The sequence below is a fragment of the Aristolochia californica genome, unplaced genomic scaffold (genome assembly GCF_029961685.1).
Source record: "Aristolochia californica isolate CCGP_79_NKW_82.1479 unplaced genomic scaffold, dmAriCali1.0.hap1 SCAF_12, whole genome shotgun sequence".
Lineage (NCBI taxonomy): Eukaryota > Viridiplantae > Streptophyta > Magnoliopsida > Piperales > Aristolochiaceae > Aristolochia > Aristolochia californica.
Genome location: NW_027181793.1, coordinates 21,387,951 through 21,403,554, shown reverse-complemented (window position 1 = coordinate 21,403,554; position 15,604 = coordinate 21,387,951). Strand labels below are relative to the sequence as shown.

Below are 15,604 nucleotides of genomic sequence, written 5' to 3'. Positions count from 1 at the left end.
TGAATTGTATTTGTGGCATTTACGACTAGGGCATATAAACAAGGATAGAATTACAAGACTTGTGACACAAGGATTATTGAAAAATCTTTCACATAATGATTTTCCTATTTGTGAGTGTTGTATATATGGGAAAATGACAAAGATACCCTTTCCATCCAAAGGCTCAAGAAGTTCTCATGTTTTGGATATTATTCATTCTGATAAATGTGGACCTATGAATGTGAATACTCGTAATGGTCATTCGTATTTTATCACATTTATAGATGATTTCTCAAGATATGGAAGAGTATATTTACTGCATAGAAAAAATGAGGCCTTAGATTATTTCAAAACCTTCAAATTGGAGGTAGAAAATGCCACAGGAAAGAAGATCAAAACATTGCACACTGACAGAGGTGGAAAGAATTGTTCGGAGTTATTCTCTGAATTTTTCAAGTCAAATGGGATTATCCATATGTTTAGCATGCCTTATACACCTGAACAGAATGGTATTGCTAAAAGGAGAAATCGAACCTTACTAGAGATGGTAAGATCTATGATGGCACTTGCAAATTTTCCAATATCCTTTTGGGGCGAAGCACTATTGACAGCTACCTATATCTCAAATAGAGTGCCTTCAAAGTCGGTTGAGAAAACACCTTATGAGGTATGGTCAGGCAAAACTCCTAGTGTTAACCATTTTAAAGTATGGGGATGTGTTGCTCATGTTTTAAAACTTGATCCTAAGGACAAATTGAAGGCTAAGACTCAAAGATGTTTATTCATTGGGTACTCTGAACATTCGAAATGATATAGGTTATATGATCCCAAGGAGAAGGTGATTATTGAAAGTAGACATGTAAAATTCATTGAGGATAGATTTGATTGTGATGAAGATTTAGGTACGAAGTCTTGCTTGGAAGAATGTGTTGAAATGTCTTCTTTTGAATCTCCTTTTAATATAGAGAATTCCACCCAAACGGATATTCGAAGAGGGACTAGAGAAAGAAAACCTTGTCAACTCCTATCATCTTCAGATTTTTATACCTATGCTGGAGAAACTTATGAAAGAACAAGGTTGAATGAAGATGTTACTGATCTTGTCACTTACGAGGAAGCACTCCTTGATGTGGATTTTGACAAGTGGAAGTTGGCAATGGAAGAAGAGATGGACTCTATGTATAAAAATGAAGTTTGGAAACTTGTTGATCCTCCTACATCGGTTAAGCCCATTAAGTGCAAGTGGATTTTTACAAGGAAGAGAAATGTTGAAGGTAAAGTTGAAAGATTCAAAACTCATCTTGTTGCCAAGGGTTTTACTCAACAATACGGGATTGATTATGATGCAACACTCTCCTATTGCACGAATACAGTCTATTCGAGCTCTCTTGGCATTGGTTGCATATTATGACTATGAGTTGTTCCAAATGGATGTTAAAACCGCTTTTCTAAATGAAAATTTGGATGAGAAGATTTATATGGAACAACCACGTGGATTTGTTAGACCTGGAACTGAAGCAAAAGTGTATAAGTTGGACAAGTCTATTTACGGTTTGAAACAAACCTCAAGATTATGGAATATCAAGTTCAATGAAGCAATTACAGCATATAGTTTTACTCAGAATCCAGAAGATCACTGTGTTTATATAAAAACAGTGGGAGATCGCATTGTTTTTCTTACTTTATACGTAGATGATATTTTATTAGTCGGGAATGATATTCAGTTACTCCAAGGTATAAAGACATGGTTGTTTCAAACATTTGATATGAAAGACCTTGGGGAAGCTTCTTATATTCTTGGCATTAAAATTCTACGGGATAGATCTTTGCGAAAATTGAGTTTGTCTCAAGAGAATTATATCGACACTCTTCTGGATCGGTTTCACATGTCTAACTGTATACAAGGTAAAGTACCTTATGATAGCACTAAAAAGATGAGCCAGGTGGATTGCCCTTCTCGCCTCAAAGAAAAGTTGGACGAATCTAAGTATCCATACGCTTCTGCTGTGGGGAGTTTTATGTATGCTCTTATATGTACAAGACCTGATCTTGCTTATGCTGTTGGGATTCTTAGCCGGTTTCAGGCTAATCCAGGTGTCACTCACTGGGAAGGGGTAAAATGGGTAATGCGCTATCTAAAACGAACAAAGTCCTATGCTTTGACTTATCAAGCAGACAAGTTGGAATTGGTTGGTTATTCTGACTCAGATTATCAAGGATGTATTGATACTCGAAAGTCTACTTCTAGTTTTATCTTAAGTTTGGCGGAGGTGCCATTTCTTGGAAAAGCAAGAAGCAAGACTGTGTCGCGCAATCAACCATGGAGGCAGAATATGTGGCTATGAACTTAGCTACAAGGGAGGTTGTCTATCTTCGCAAATTCTTGCGAAGTCTTCTAGTGGTAGACTGTGTGGAGCGACCTATTCCTCTCTTTTGTGATAATGAATCTGTTATTGCTATCACAAAATATCTGAAGTGTCACTCCAAGGCTAAACATATCGAAGGGAAATACCACTACATACGAGACATGCTGAGGAAGGAGGAAGTTGTTCTTTATAAGATATCTTCTCCGGATAACTTAGCTGATCCACTAACCAAGTGTCTTCCCCGGACCAGTTTCACTTTCCATGTGGGGAAAATGGGTCTGATTTGTTTATAATTGATGAGACCAAGTGGGAGAACATTGTTTTTGTATGCATTGTGGTCTCAATGATTTGTAATACTATGTATATCATGACATTGTAATTTATATTCCATGGAATGATTTTAAAAGAATGCATATGTTTTTGTGTGATAATATGAGTACTCAGTGTATGCCTTGAGATTCAGCTTCCCTATTAGGTATGCACTTGTACGTGTATATGTGAGGGTCTCAATAGGGAATGACGGTTGAGTCTCTAAATTGTCCAGGCCAATGGGACTGCATAGGCACAGTTTCCTTTACGGCTAATACTCATGCTGGTATAGAGCTTTACCCTGAGCTCCTCAGGTATTGAGTATGCTATGGACGGTGAGATGCCTTGATGTCCAACTTTTCTATTAGGTATATACTTGTATGTATATACGAAAGGGTCTCAATAGGAAGGTAGGGTTGGATGTCTAAATTATTCAGGCATATGGTACTGATTAGGCATAGTTACCTTAGTGGCTAATACTCTGAACTGGTACAGAGCTTTACCCTGAGTTCAGGTCCGAGTATGCTATGAATGGAGACCGCTAAACTGGCAAATTTGACAAGTATGGATTTGGTTTATTCCTCAGCCTTGAATATCTAAGATATATAGTGTGTAGGCCCGGTTAACTACACATGTATATTAAAGTGTTTAAGGTAATGCCAATGGTCATGGTATGGTTTTATGTGTCAAGATTGATTTTTCATATTTTTTCGAAAATCGGAATTTGAAATGGATTTGAAACCAAGTGGGAGTTTGTTGGAATTATGGTTTCTAAATATATTATTTATAAAATAAAATTACCATGATATTAGAGGCGTGGGGCCCACTTCTAGATGTTGTCATTGAATGATCAGTACAGGGAATAATAGCCAGCACATCCCCCTGTAGAGGTAGATTCATTGGGTGCATTGACTGGACACATCCCTTGGGCATAAGGAGATGTATCTCTCTTGAGGGGATGTATCTCTCCTTAGGGGATGTATCTCTCATTAGAGGATGTATCTCTCTTAAGGGGATGTATCCTTATGAATAGTCATAAGTGCCATACCCTTTGGAAATGTATAAATTCTTCCATGGTTTTACAAGTGAGGCTAAGGCCATTTGCACACCCAGTCTGGCTGAACGGGAGCAAACTTATCACTTGTAAACGAATTATCAAAGGTTATCTTGTACACTTCAAGTTCTATTTATATTCTTCAAGATGAAAGGTACGCTCTCTTTATTCTTATTATTTTAATTCTATGATATATGTATGACTCTCATGATAAGAAAAATTATGAAGGATTTAATATTTATTTCTATGATGTTTTTTTTATTTTTATTAGACATCAAGTCTAACAATAAGGTATGATGAGAGTAATAGAGGCAAGTAAAATCTGAGAAACAACATGCAAAGTAGTGGACTTGGGGCATCCATAGTAAATAGAATAGGAAATGGAAGAGGATGAGAATTAGAGAGAAGATCTAAAAAGGAGTCCTAATTGGCCTATGGCCCTCTTTAACAAGGAAGACTTTTTACATGGAGGAATTGTGCATGCGAATAAACAGCCAATAAAGAGAAAAAAAATAAACTTTAGATGGAATAAAGCTCTTGAGTAGAGGCGAATGATAAAGAAAATAAATACTGAAAGAGGAAGAAGACACACACCTTTAGCACACTTAGAAAGTAGATCACCCAGGAAAATAGTAAGGGAATGTCAATTCCAGGGTAATTTACTTTCCTTGGACAATGTACTTTTTTGTGTTTAACATTGAAAAGGCAATCTAAGAAGTAAAACGAGGCAGAGGACTTTAGAAAAAAGTGTACGAAGTGTAAATTCATACTTGTGGCAGAGGATTCCACTGCCAGATAATGTAGATGACTTGGTGATCCTTCAAATGTGGGTTTTCTCATTACGTGGTCTCAAACTTCTGGTAGTTGCAACTTCCGACAGTTGCAACTCCCTCGGTAACACGAAACCATGAACCTTGATGGGAGGTTGGTTTTCGGTCCCCTGTCTCGTCACTCTTATTCCCCTTCAGTTCAGTGCCATCGCCGTGAGTGCCTAGAGATCGGAAGCACCGAGAAAACAGAAGCGAAGTAATTTGAAGCGTATGGACGGAGGTATGATTTATCTTCCGTTTAATTTATAATGAATTTCATGTTGTATTAGAAATTCATGTTTAAGATTTACAGTTGGTATCAGAGCAGACCTCTGATCCAGCGTTTTGATTCCGAGAGACTCTGTTCGGTCTGTGTTTCTATTTTTGTTTTTAAAAAACAAATTCCGCGCTCACTGCTTGCGGGCGCCGGGGCTCTGGCATCGGCGACAGCCAGCGTCGAGCATGACGCCGGCGACCATTCCGCATGGTTGCTGGCGCCGACCGCCGACGGAGGCTGTCGCACTACGCTCTCTGTGAGCTCACTGCGGCGGCTGTCTCGTGACGCCTGAGAGTGTCGGAGACGCAGCGCCGACGCCGAAAAAAATTCCGAACTGTTTTCCCACGTCGACGAGTTGAAAGAACGCCGGCGGAACACCGGCGAAGTTTTCTTCTGCGCGCGGCTGGAGGTTGAAGACGACCTCCAGCGCGCAGAAAAAATTTGATTAAATTTATAAGGTATTTCTGTAAATACAAAACGAGTTGGCTCGGGACGAGTTTTCAGAGACTCGCCGTTCCAACTCGGCAACCGCGACTCAGGTCGGGTTGACTCGAAAAAAAAAAAAAATCGATTCGACTCGGACGAGTTGAGTTGGCTCACCATTCCTGGGCCGAGCCGACTCGGTGCATAAATTAGTTTTGCGCCGGTGGCATTCGAACCCGCGCATTGTGGAAATTATTTGCGCCAGTGACCATTAGGCCACTGGCCGTCTGTTGCTGTGTAAATAGGCAATTATAAATTTATTTCCTCTTACAGTTTTTATGCATTTTTTGGCTTATATGTAAATGCATGAAATTAAAGTTATGCATAATATTATAGTTTTCAATTATGCATATCTTATGAGCATATTTGGTGCATAATGATAACAAGTTAGTGTACGTTACAATTATGCAATTCATGCTATTCTCATATATTTATGAGATTTAATGTCTAGTGATCCATATAATTTTTATTAATTAGAGAGTAGCCACAGCATCTTTAACTTAATAAAAATTATATATTATGATTAGGATCACATAAAGAATATTAGACATTAATTGTAACTAATTTTACTTGATATAATAAATTTTATCCCACAGAATTTTTTATTAGATTTGAGTTTATTAGTTAGGATAAAGTATCAAGTTATTCATAATTTACCCACAGGGATTATGAATTCATAAATAATTTGATAGTTTTATCATAAACAAAAATTAGAAATTAATTGTAATTAATTATACTTAATATAATAAATTTTATCCCGCAAGAATTTTTTATTATATTTGAGTATATTAATTAGGATAAAATATCAAATTATTCATAATTTACCCACAGGAATTATGAATTCATAAATAATTTGATAGTTTTATCATCAAGTTTACTCATAAAGAATCTTGAATCTACTTGAATTAAAAACATTTAGCCCACAGGCAATGTTTTTTATGTCAGTTGATTTGAGTTTTAAGCATGATTTACATTGGTAAAGCATGATATTTTATTCAGGCCTCAAATTTAACATCGGCATGTAATTTGTACTTTTATGCAGTTGTACAACCTGCACATTTCTCTGATTTTCGTTGTGATATCCCTGATCTTAAGGGAGATAACTATAAGGTCTGGAAAGAGAGAATACTTCTTCATTTAGGGTGGATGGACATAGATTATGCTATTAGGAAAGATGAACCACCTGTAATTACTGATACCAGCACTACAGCTGCAATTACACTTTATGAACGATGGGAGCGATCTAATCGCCTCAGTGTAATGTTCATTAAGACTAGAATTGTTGCTGGTATTCGTGGTTCTGTTGAGCAGTATGAAAATGTCAAAGACTTGCTGAAAGCCATTGATGCTCAATTTGTCACTTCAGATAAGGCATTAGCAAACACCCTAATCATGAAGTTCTCATCCCTAAAGCACACCAGTATGAGAGGTGTGCGTGAACACATCATGCAAATGAGGGATATTGCGGCTCAATTAAAAACTCTTGAGGTTGATATGTCAGAATCTTTCGTGGTGCATTACATTCTGAATCCCCTTCCGCACCAATATGGACCCTTCAAAATCTCGTACAACACACATAAAGATAAATGGTCAGTTAATGAACTTTTGACCATATGTGTTCAAGAGGAAGGGAGACTGGTGATGGAACAAGGAGAAAATGTCATGATGGCAACACATGGAAAGGGCAAGTATCAAGCCAAACAAAAAGGAAAGGGTAAAATATCCCCCTAAGCTGGTATTAAGAAAGATTTCAAGTGTTTTTTTCTGTAAAAAGAAGGGACACATGAAGAAGGAATGTGCCAAGTTTCAGAAATGGCTTGCTGACAAAGGTACACCAACCTCATTTGTTTGTTATGAATCTAATATGGTTAATGTCAATAATTACACTTGGTGGATTGATTCTGGATCAACAATCCACATCTCGAATTCCTTGCAGGGTTTGCAAAACCTAAAGAAACCAGTGGGAAGTGAGCATCACATTTTCTCAGGAGATCAGATGAGCTCACATGTGGAAGCTATAGGAACTTGCTATTTAACTTTAAGTAGTGGCTTTGTTTTAAAATTAGAAAAGACCTTTTATGTTCCAAGTTTCTCCAGAAACTTGATTTCAGTTTCAAGGCTTGTACCTTATGGATATTCTTTTAACTTTTCAAACTCATCTTTCAGTTTATATTATAAGTCTGATTGTGTTGGGAATGGTACATTGTCTGATGGTCTTTATAACATTAATTTACAAAACAATGCCACTTACGGTTCAATGCATGTTCACACTGGTAATAAAAGAAGTGTTATTAATGAGGATTCCTCTACATTATGGCACCGAAGATTAGGTCATATCTCCATAGATAGAATTAAAAGATTAGTGAATGAAGGGGTACTTAATACTCTGGATTTTACTGATTTTGAGACTTGTGTAGATTGCATTAAGGGAAAGCAGACTAACAAGTCAAAGAAAGGTGCTAATAGGAGTTCAACCATATTAGAGATCATACATACTGATATATGTAGTCCAGACATGGACTCACATGGTCAGAAATACTTCATCTCTTTTATAGATGATTCCTCACGATACATGTATCTCTACATGCTTTATAACAAGTATGAAGCCTTAGATGCCTTTAAGATCTTTAAGGCTGAAGTAGAGACACAATACGGTAAGCAAATTAAGATCGTGAGATCAGATAGAGGTGGAGAATACTATGGTAGATACACTGAGAATGGACAAGCACCTGGGCCATTTGCAAAGTTTCTTCAGGAACATGGGTTTGTTGCCCAATATACCATGACTGGTTCTCCGGACCAAAATGGTGTCGCAGAAAGAAGAAACCGAACATTATTAGGCATGGTGCGGAGTATGCTTAGCAACTCCAATCTTCCTAGATCCTTGTGGCTTGAAGCACTTAAGACGGCAGTATATATATTAAACCGAGTTCCAACCAAGGCTGTTCCAAAAACGCCATTTGAATTATGGAAAGGTTGGAAACCGAGTTTGCGACATATGCGCGTTTGGGGATGCCCGTCTGAAGTGAGAATTTATAATCCACAAGAGAAGAAGTTGGACCCAAGGACCATTAGTGGGTATTTCATTGGATATGCTGAACGGTCTAAAGGTTACAGATTTTATTGTCCATCTCACAACTCTAGGATTGTGGAATCAAGAAATGCAAAATTTCTTGAAAATGACTTGATCAGTGGGAGGAATCCAACTCGGAACGTAATTTTTGAGAAGGATTATTCAGAATCTCAACCTTTCACCTCAAGTGATAGATTGGTTATTGTTCACAGCACCCCTCAAGTACAAACTGGTGTTGAACAACCAATCATTGAAGTTCCACAAATTGCTGACAACATTCCAGTAGATCAAGTTCTTCAAGAGTTGCCAAACACTTTTGAACAACTAGTTGAACTACATACTTCTCAGGAAAATGATGGTTCTACATTAAGAAGATCTACTAGACTCAGGAGATCAGCAATTCCTGATGATTATATTGTGTATCTGCAAGAATCTGACATTGGAACCGCAAATGATCCCATGTATTTTTCAGAAGCCATGAGTTGCAAAAAATCAGAATTATGGTACAATGCCATGAAGGAAGAGATGAATTCTATGAAGAGTAATGACGTCTGGGATCTTGTTGAGTTGCCTAGTGGATTTAAAGCCATTGGATGTAAATGGGTCTTTAAAACAAAGAAAGACTCATTAGGCAATATTGAGCGATACAAGGCAAGACTCGTTGCTAAGGGATTCACTCAGAAAGAAGGAATCAATTACAAGGAAACTTTTTCTCCTGTATCTAAGAAAGATTCCTTGCGCATAATTTTGGCATTAGTAGCCCATTTTGACTTAGAGTTGCAACAAATGGATGTGAAAACGACATTTCTCAATGGAGATCTAGAGGAGGAGGTTTACATGAAACAACCTGAAGGATTCCCCTCTAGTGATGGTGACCAATTGGTTTGCAAGTTAAAAAAGTCAATATATGGATTAAAACAAGCATCCCGCCAATGGTATTTGAAATTCCATAATGTAATTTCTTCATTCGGGTTTGTCGAAAATATTATGGATCAATGTATATACCAGAAGGTCAGTGGGAGTAAAATCTGTTTTCTTGTTTTATATGTGGATGACATTTTGCTAGCAACCAATGATAAAGGTTTTCTACATGAGGTGAAACAATTTCTCTCTAACAATTTTGATATGAAGGATATGGGTGAGGCATCTTATGTCATTGGCATTAAGATTCATAGAGACAGATTTCGAGGTATCTTAGGTCTGTCTCAGGAAACCTGTATTAATACAGTGTTAGAGAGATTCCAGATGAAGAGTTGTTCACCAAGTGTAGCTCCCATTGTGAAGGGTGATAGGTTCAATTTGAACCAATGCCCGAACGACCTTGAAAGGGAACAAATGAAGGACATTCCATATGCTTCTGCTGTCGGAAGCCTAATGTATGTTCAAGTCTGCACAAGACCTGATATTGCATTTGCTGTTGGGATGTTGGGGCGATATCAGAGTAATCCCGGGTTAGACCACTAGAGAGCTGCAAAGAAAGTCATGAGGTACCTTCAAGGAACGAAAGACTACATGCTGATGTATAGGCGGACGGACAATTTAGAAGTCATTGGTTACTCAGATTCTGACTTTGCTGGCTGTGTTGATTCCCGCAAATCAACATCAGGATACATTTTCTTGTTGGCCAGTGGAGCAATATCATGGAGGAGTGCCAAACAGACTTTGACCGCCACGTCGACTATGGAAGCCGAGTTAGTTTCCTGTTTTGAGGCGACTTCACATGGTGTATGGCTTAAGAGTTTCATTTCTGGGCTTAGAATTATGGATTCTATCTCTAGGCTATTAAGAATATATTGCGATAATTCAATTGCTGTTTTTATGGCCAAGAACAACAAAAGTGGAAGTCGAAATAAACACATCGACATTAAGTATTTGGCCATAAGAGAACGTGTTAAAGAAAAGAAAGTGGTCATTGAGCACGTCAGCACTGACTTAATGATCGCAGATCCTTTGACTAAGGGCATGCCATCGTTTAAATTCAAGGATCATGTTGTAAATATGGGACTTGGTTCCATTATGTAAATTTTTTCATTGTATGAACAATGTTATTTCAGTGAAATTCTTAATTAATGTGATGTTTTTTTCTCATATTTATGTGCACTCTAATTGTGAGAAAATTCATCTGTGTTGGACCAAGAGTAAACATAGGGTTTATTCATAAAGTATAAGTAATACATACATAGTAATACATGGAAGATAATACTCAGTCATTAGAGGACCTATCGCCATGATTCATGTATTTATGACTTAAATTCAGATTATCGATGGGTTTAAGATTATATTAGAAGTTTGGACCAAGTGGGAGAATGTAAACCATTTTTATGAGAAACGGTTTTCTCATTACGTGGTCTCAAACTTCTGGCAGTTGCAACTTCCGACAGTTGCAACTCCCTCGGTAACACGAAACCATGAACCTTGATGGGAGGTTGGTTTTCGGTTAAGAATGGTTTTTGGTCCCCTGTCTTGTCACTCTTATTCCCCTTCAGTTCAGTGCCATCGCCGTGAGTGCCAAGAGATCGGAAACACCGAGAAAACAGAAGCGAAGGAATTTGAAGCGTATGGACGGAGGTATGATTTATCTTCCGTTTAATTTATAATGAATTTCATATTGTATTAGAAATTCATGTTTAAGACTTAGAGTTACCCTTCAAATATAGGCTGAATAACTGAAGCATTAGCAGCAGTATAGTAACAGGTAGGGAAGTCCTCATTGAACTCCTGAGGAAATGGGTGAGCGGGCATTCCAATCTCAACAGTTCCTTCAAGCATCTGAATCACTTTGCTCATTGTGGGTCTGTTTGCAGGGATATGTTGAATGCACCAAAGCCCCACCAAAGACATCTTTTCCAGAATCTCTTCTTCCTCTTCTTCTCCTTCTCCTTCTCCTTTCGGTGCCTTCGTTCCCTCTGTCTCAACTGGACTTACTTGGCCGACGACGTCTCACTTTTAGCTCACCTCTCTCTGCTTTCTTGAAGATCCAGTCAGGAAAATAAACTTGGCTAGTATTCTCCTCACCCAAATCACAATTCCTCCTCCTTCCTGCCATTTCTAAGAGAAGCATCCCATAACTATACACATCAGACTTGTCTGTTATAGGTCCGTAAGTCTTGGTCCACATCTCCGGTGCAGCATATCCTGGTGTCCCTTGGGCATGTGTTAAGGACACATGACAGTGATCTTTGTCGATCATTCTTGCTAATCCGAAATCTGCCACTTTAGCAGAGAAGTTTGAGTTTAATAAAACATTATGAGGCTTAATATCAAGATGTAAAATTCTGCTTCTACATCCCTCATGTAAGTAAAATATGCCCCTGGCAGTCTCCATTGCTATATTATAAATTTGTTGAGAGGTGAGATTCATCTTTTCTTCTTTCCCTTCTTGTTGTTCTTCCTGATCTTTACCATAGATATATTTATCCAATGAACCCCTCTCCATGAATTCGTAAACCAGTGCTTTGTTCTTGCCTTAGTCCCACCAGATTGTGATGGTGAATTCTCCCTACAGTTGCAACTTCATTCATGAATTGTTTCTCACTCTGCTTTAATCTCTTCAAGAGCTTAACTGCGACAGATCCACTTCCTTCAATGGATCCCTTGTAGACACTCCCAAATCCTCCCTCTCCGAGCTTGGTGGAGAAATTGGAGGTGAACTTCTTTATTTGAGAGAAAGAGAATCTTCTTGGTGAAATTCCATCAACCACACCTTTGAAATCTGTTTCTGTATTGAACTTATCATTGCTACCACTTTCATCATCCTTTTCGCTTTCTGCTTTCCTCCCGATCACACAGACGATCACTGCTGTTGCGATTGCAAGCAGAACAACTACAGATGCAGAAACAGATATAGCTGCACACAGGGAAGGGAGAAAATCATCAAATTTGGTTTCTGCAGGAAATAGAAAGTAAAGAAAGGAAAAAATAATTCCCTTTTTTTCCTGGATCATTGGTGACGGAGAGTTTGGATTTACCTGCAATAACTCCTTTTGAAAGCTTGGATTTGCCACCCCTTGGCAACCAAGTTCGCAGATCTTCATTCACTCCTGATAAACCAAGACCATGTCAGAGTTCAAATAGTAAAATCAATACAAGGATCCAATTGAGTACAAACAGACTCACCATCACTGCAATTCGATCGATGAGCACTTGAAGCGCAGAAGCACATGAAAACCCCACTAGGACTGGAACCGCACCTCCCTCCGGTAGTCTGGCAACTCCGGCAAGCCGTCGACGTCGTGTACCGGATCTTGAAACCCCTCTTGAGGTAGTCTCTCAAATCTCTAATAGCAGTCACATTAACGTCCTCCGTTGTGTAAACGAAGAAGTTTTCACACTCAGGGTAGCTAACGAAGCCTGAAGTGTAGAGACAGAGGTTGTTACCCGTCGTTGTCCCGTTGCAGCCCATGCAAGAGCTCGGCTGGAGACTCCCCGGCGCCGCCGATCTTGGTCTCTGGGTACAATTGAGGTGAGTGCCGTACTTGTATTCGTTAGAGAGGGAGAAGATGTTGGGATCCACCATGAAGCTCTTTCTCGTATCAGGTCCACAGCCAAAGAGAGCGTCGCTGGCGATGAAGAGTGAGATACCGGCTGAGTCGATGCTGAAATTGCTCACCATGCGGTGGGGCTCTGCAGTAGGGATCTTGTTGCTGGCGAGGACGAGACGCTCATTGTTGACACAGGTGACTCTGAGGTCAGGGTGCCCACAAAATCTTGGAACATTAAAAGGGTAGAGCAGGGAGAGATTGCCGCAAGTGGAGGTACCACAGGTGTTGTAGTAGTATGCCGGGTCTGCGCTGATTACTTCCTGCGTCTGACTCACTGAGAAGAAGAAACGGAGGGAAAGTACGACCAGAGAGAAGATGAAACGAGCCACAGCCATGGTGGTAGTGATTCACAACTGGGTTTCAACCTCCTCTACGAAGAAGTGAAAGAAGATGTTAGGCAAGCAAAAGGAAGAACAAACTTGTTCTTGAGAAGCATCACCCTAGCCCTCTCTTCCTCAAACCAAGCTCTGGCAGTTTTATAAGCCGGAAAGATTCACTACTGTATCTGAGATAGACCTAATGAATGACCGAGGAAGAAGACAGGTAATTCGTTTTCCCTTCCAATTAATTAAGTCTTCTCTTCTGCAGCAGAGTCAAGGTTGACTGCTGCAGGTAAATACTGGGGCCAACACCGGACTACTTTAGACATAAAAACAGAGAAGAAATTGGCAGTTGGCACAGAGATATTTTTCAAGAAGGTAGAAATTGTTGGTCGCTCAGAAGTCGGAAGAGAACAGAAGACTTTTCCTTGGATACAATTTTTCGGAATATTTTATATCAATTATTATCCGAATTCGGAAGGACCCACTTTGATATTGAATGAAATCGATGTAGTTCATTAATCTAATGCATGAATCCAGGATGCAGAGGACCGAATACGATCAAAATATCGTAACGTTAGCTGCTTCGATCATCAAAATGCTCAGGAATGGTGGGAAACAATAAATTAGTAAATACTTCAATGTTGGAATATCGTAACAAAGAGCGCTGGTGGACGCTGGATCATGTATTTTCAACAAAATGAAGGGAAAAAAAATCACTCCTGTCGCCTTCAACAAAGTCTTGTGGCTTAAGAAAATCATTAGCAGATTTAACAATGAAGGCTTCAGTGGAGCCGCAGTTTTTGAAGAAGATGATTTATAACTTGAATTAGTAAGAAAAGAAATTAAGAATGGAAGAACATCTGATCTTTAAAAAGAAGTCATAAAATGAGGCATTTAGTTGTTGGTCTTTCACGGCACAACCAATCCATGGTGGATCCTATCGCGGTTTAGTTCATATCTGCAGTTTTTCTTCGTCTAAAAAGTGTCGATGATCCTCCATCTCATCTTATGGAAAATTGTCATCATCAATCACTAAAAGCTAGCTTGACTGGCACGCTACCTGTGGGCGAGAAGGTGGAAAACCTGGTCGTTAGTGTTTGTATCTTTCAGTCGTCGAAGATGAGTCAACGAGACGAAGCCTTCTCCACTTTGTGAAGGTAAGATACGAGAAGATACGAATTTAGTTCTTCTCTTTTACTTGGAAATTCCAAGGTAAATGAAAATATTATTCTAGTTCTCTTTTACTCGGAAATTCCAAGGTAAATGAAAAAATTATTAGCTAGACATGCATGAAGTTCATCAAACTTAAAGCGGAAGCCCAAGATCCATGTTAGTCGGATTCACGGAATTCCCAGAAAGGTCGTCTAATCTATCCAAAGTTCAATCGATAGAGATTTGTTGTTCCTGTAACAAGATTGTGCACTTAATAGCCTTAAGAAGATGCCGTGATAGTTGGGAAATAAAACAGGAAACGGTAGAACTTGTTACTGAAGAATTGACCCAATATTACTGATGGCATGAAATCATCCAGATTCCATTGATGCTGATATGAGTGGAGTCTCTTTTGACTAAACACTATATCTGTCTCTTTTCCCCTCCCTCTCTAACATTTTTTTGCCTTGCATTGCAAAAAGAACGCGGTTACAGGGACAAGTGATACAATTTGGGGATGAAGCACCTTTAAACGGTAAGCCAGGATTCCGTCTTCCTTTAATTTAGTTGGAGAAATGCAATTGAACGAGGATACCTACCTGGACCAACCTGTTACTTCAATAACGACTGAAAGCCATAGTGTTGCCTACTATTGCTCTAATCACTAGACCATGTTCAAAGCATTGAATTGATCAAATTTATTTATGAACGAGTATTCATATATAATTCAAATAAGTAAAACTACTATTGCTAATCACTAGACCATGTAGATACTCGAGTCTCATTGAGATCTCTTATTATGATGTCTATTTGTAGTTGAAGTAAATTCTTTTGGGAGGACAATGGTCTAAAGATCCCATTCCATTAGGTTTTGATGATAACGAACACCAAAAAGGTACTAATGTCGTGCATTTGGATTTGGATATCTCCTCTGTTGGTCTTACTGTCATCGTGTCGTTTCTGCTGATTTATTGCCATTGTCGGAGAAGACGACATTGTCTCGGTGTTTTGAACCTTGCCGAGGCGTCGACAGCAGGAGTTTGATCTTGCTGGTTCGTTGCCACGTTGTGCGGAAACCAGAGCTCTTCGGGAAAGAAGAAGACTCTGATTCCGCTTTTTATTAAATCTGTCGAGCCTTCGGGAGTATCTCTCCCTTTCTGCTCTCTGGATTGCTACTGAAGACGACAACTTCTCACGACGAGGAAGACAACGACTTCTCATGGCGAGGAAGACAAAGA

At 39.0% G+C, this 15,604-nt stretch overlaps 1 protein-coding gene across 1 annotated transcript; it reads right to left on the bottom strand.

Annotated features, from left to right (window-relative positions):
* Positions 1 to 11,294: 11,294 nt before the first annotated feature.
* Positions 11,295 to 12,874, bottom strand: LOC137946527 (rust resistance kinase Lr10-like). Its single transcript, XM_068792863.1, has 3 exons — positions 12,467 to 12,874; positions 12,319 to 12,390; positions 11,295 to 12,197 (listed from the first exon to the last, which is right to left on the bottom strand). Exons 1-3 carry the CDS (start codon positions 12,864 to 12,866, stop codon positions 11,764 to 11,766), a joined length of 906 nt encoding a protein of 301 aa, XP_068648964.1. The 5' UTR covers positions 12,867 to 12,874; the 3' UTR covers positions 11,295 to 11,763.
* Positions 12,875 to 15,604: the final 2,730 nt, after the last annotated feature.

Bases quoted from the DNA above. Each gene is read 5' to 3' on its own strand.
- LOC137946527 (XM_068792863.1), bottom strand. From the start codon at position 12,866: ATGGTGGATCCCAACATCTTCTCCCTCTCTAACGAATACAAGTACGGC. The intron at 12,391-12,466 runs GTGAGTCTGTTT...TTGGTTTATCAG, and splicing joins TCGATCGAATTGCAGTGATG to GAGTGAATGAAGATCTGCGA. The intron at 12,198-12,318 runs GTAAATCCAAAC...CCCTGTGTGCAG, and splicing joins TTCAAAAGGAGTTATTGCAG to CTATATCTGTTTCTGCATCT.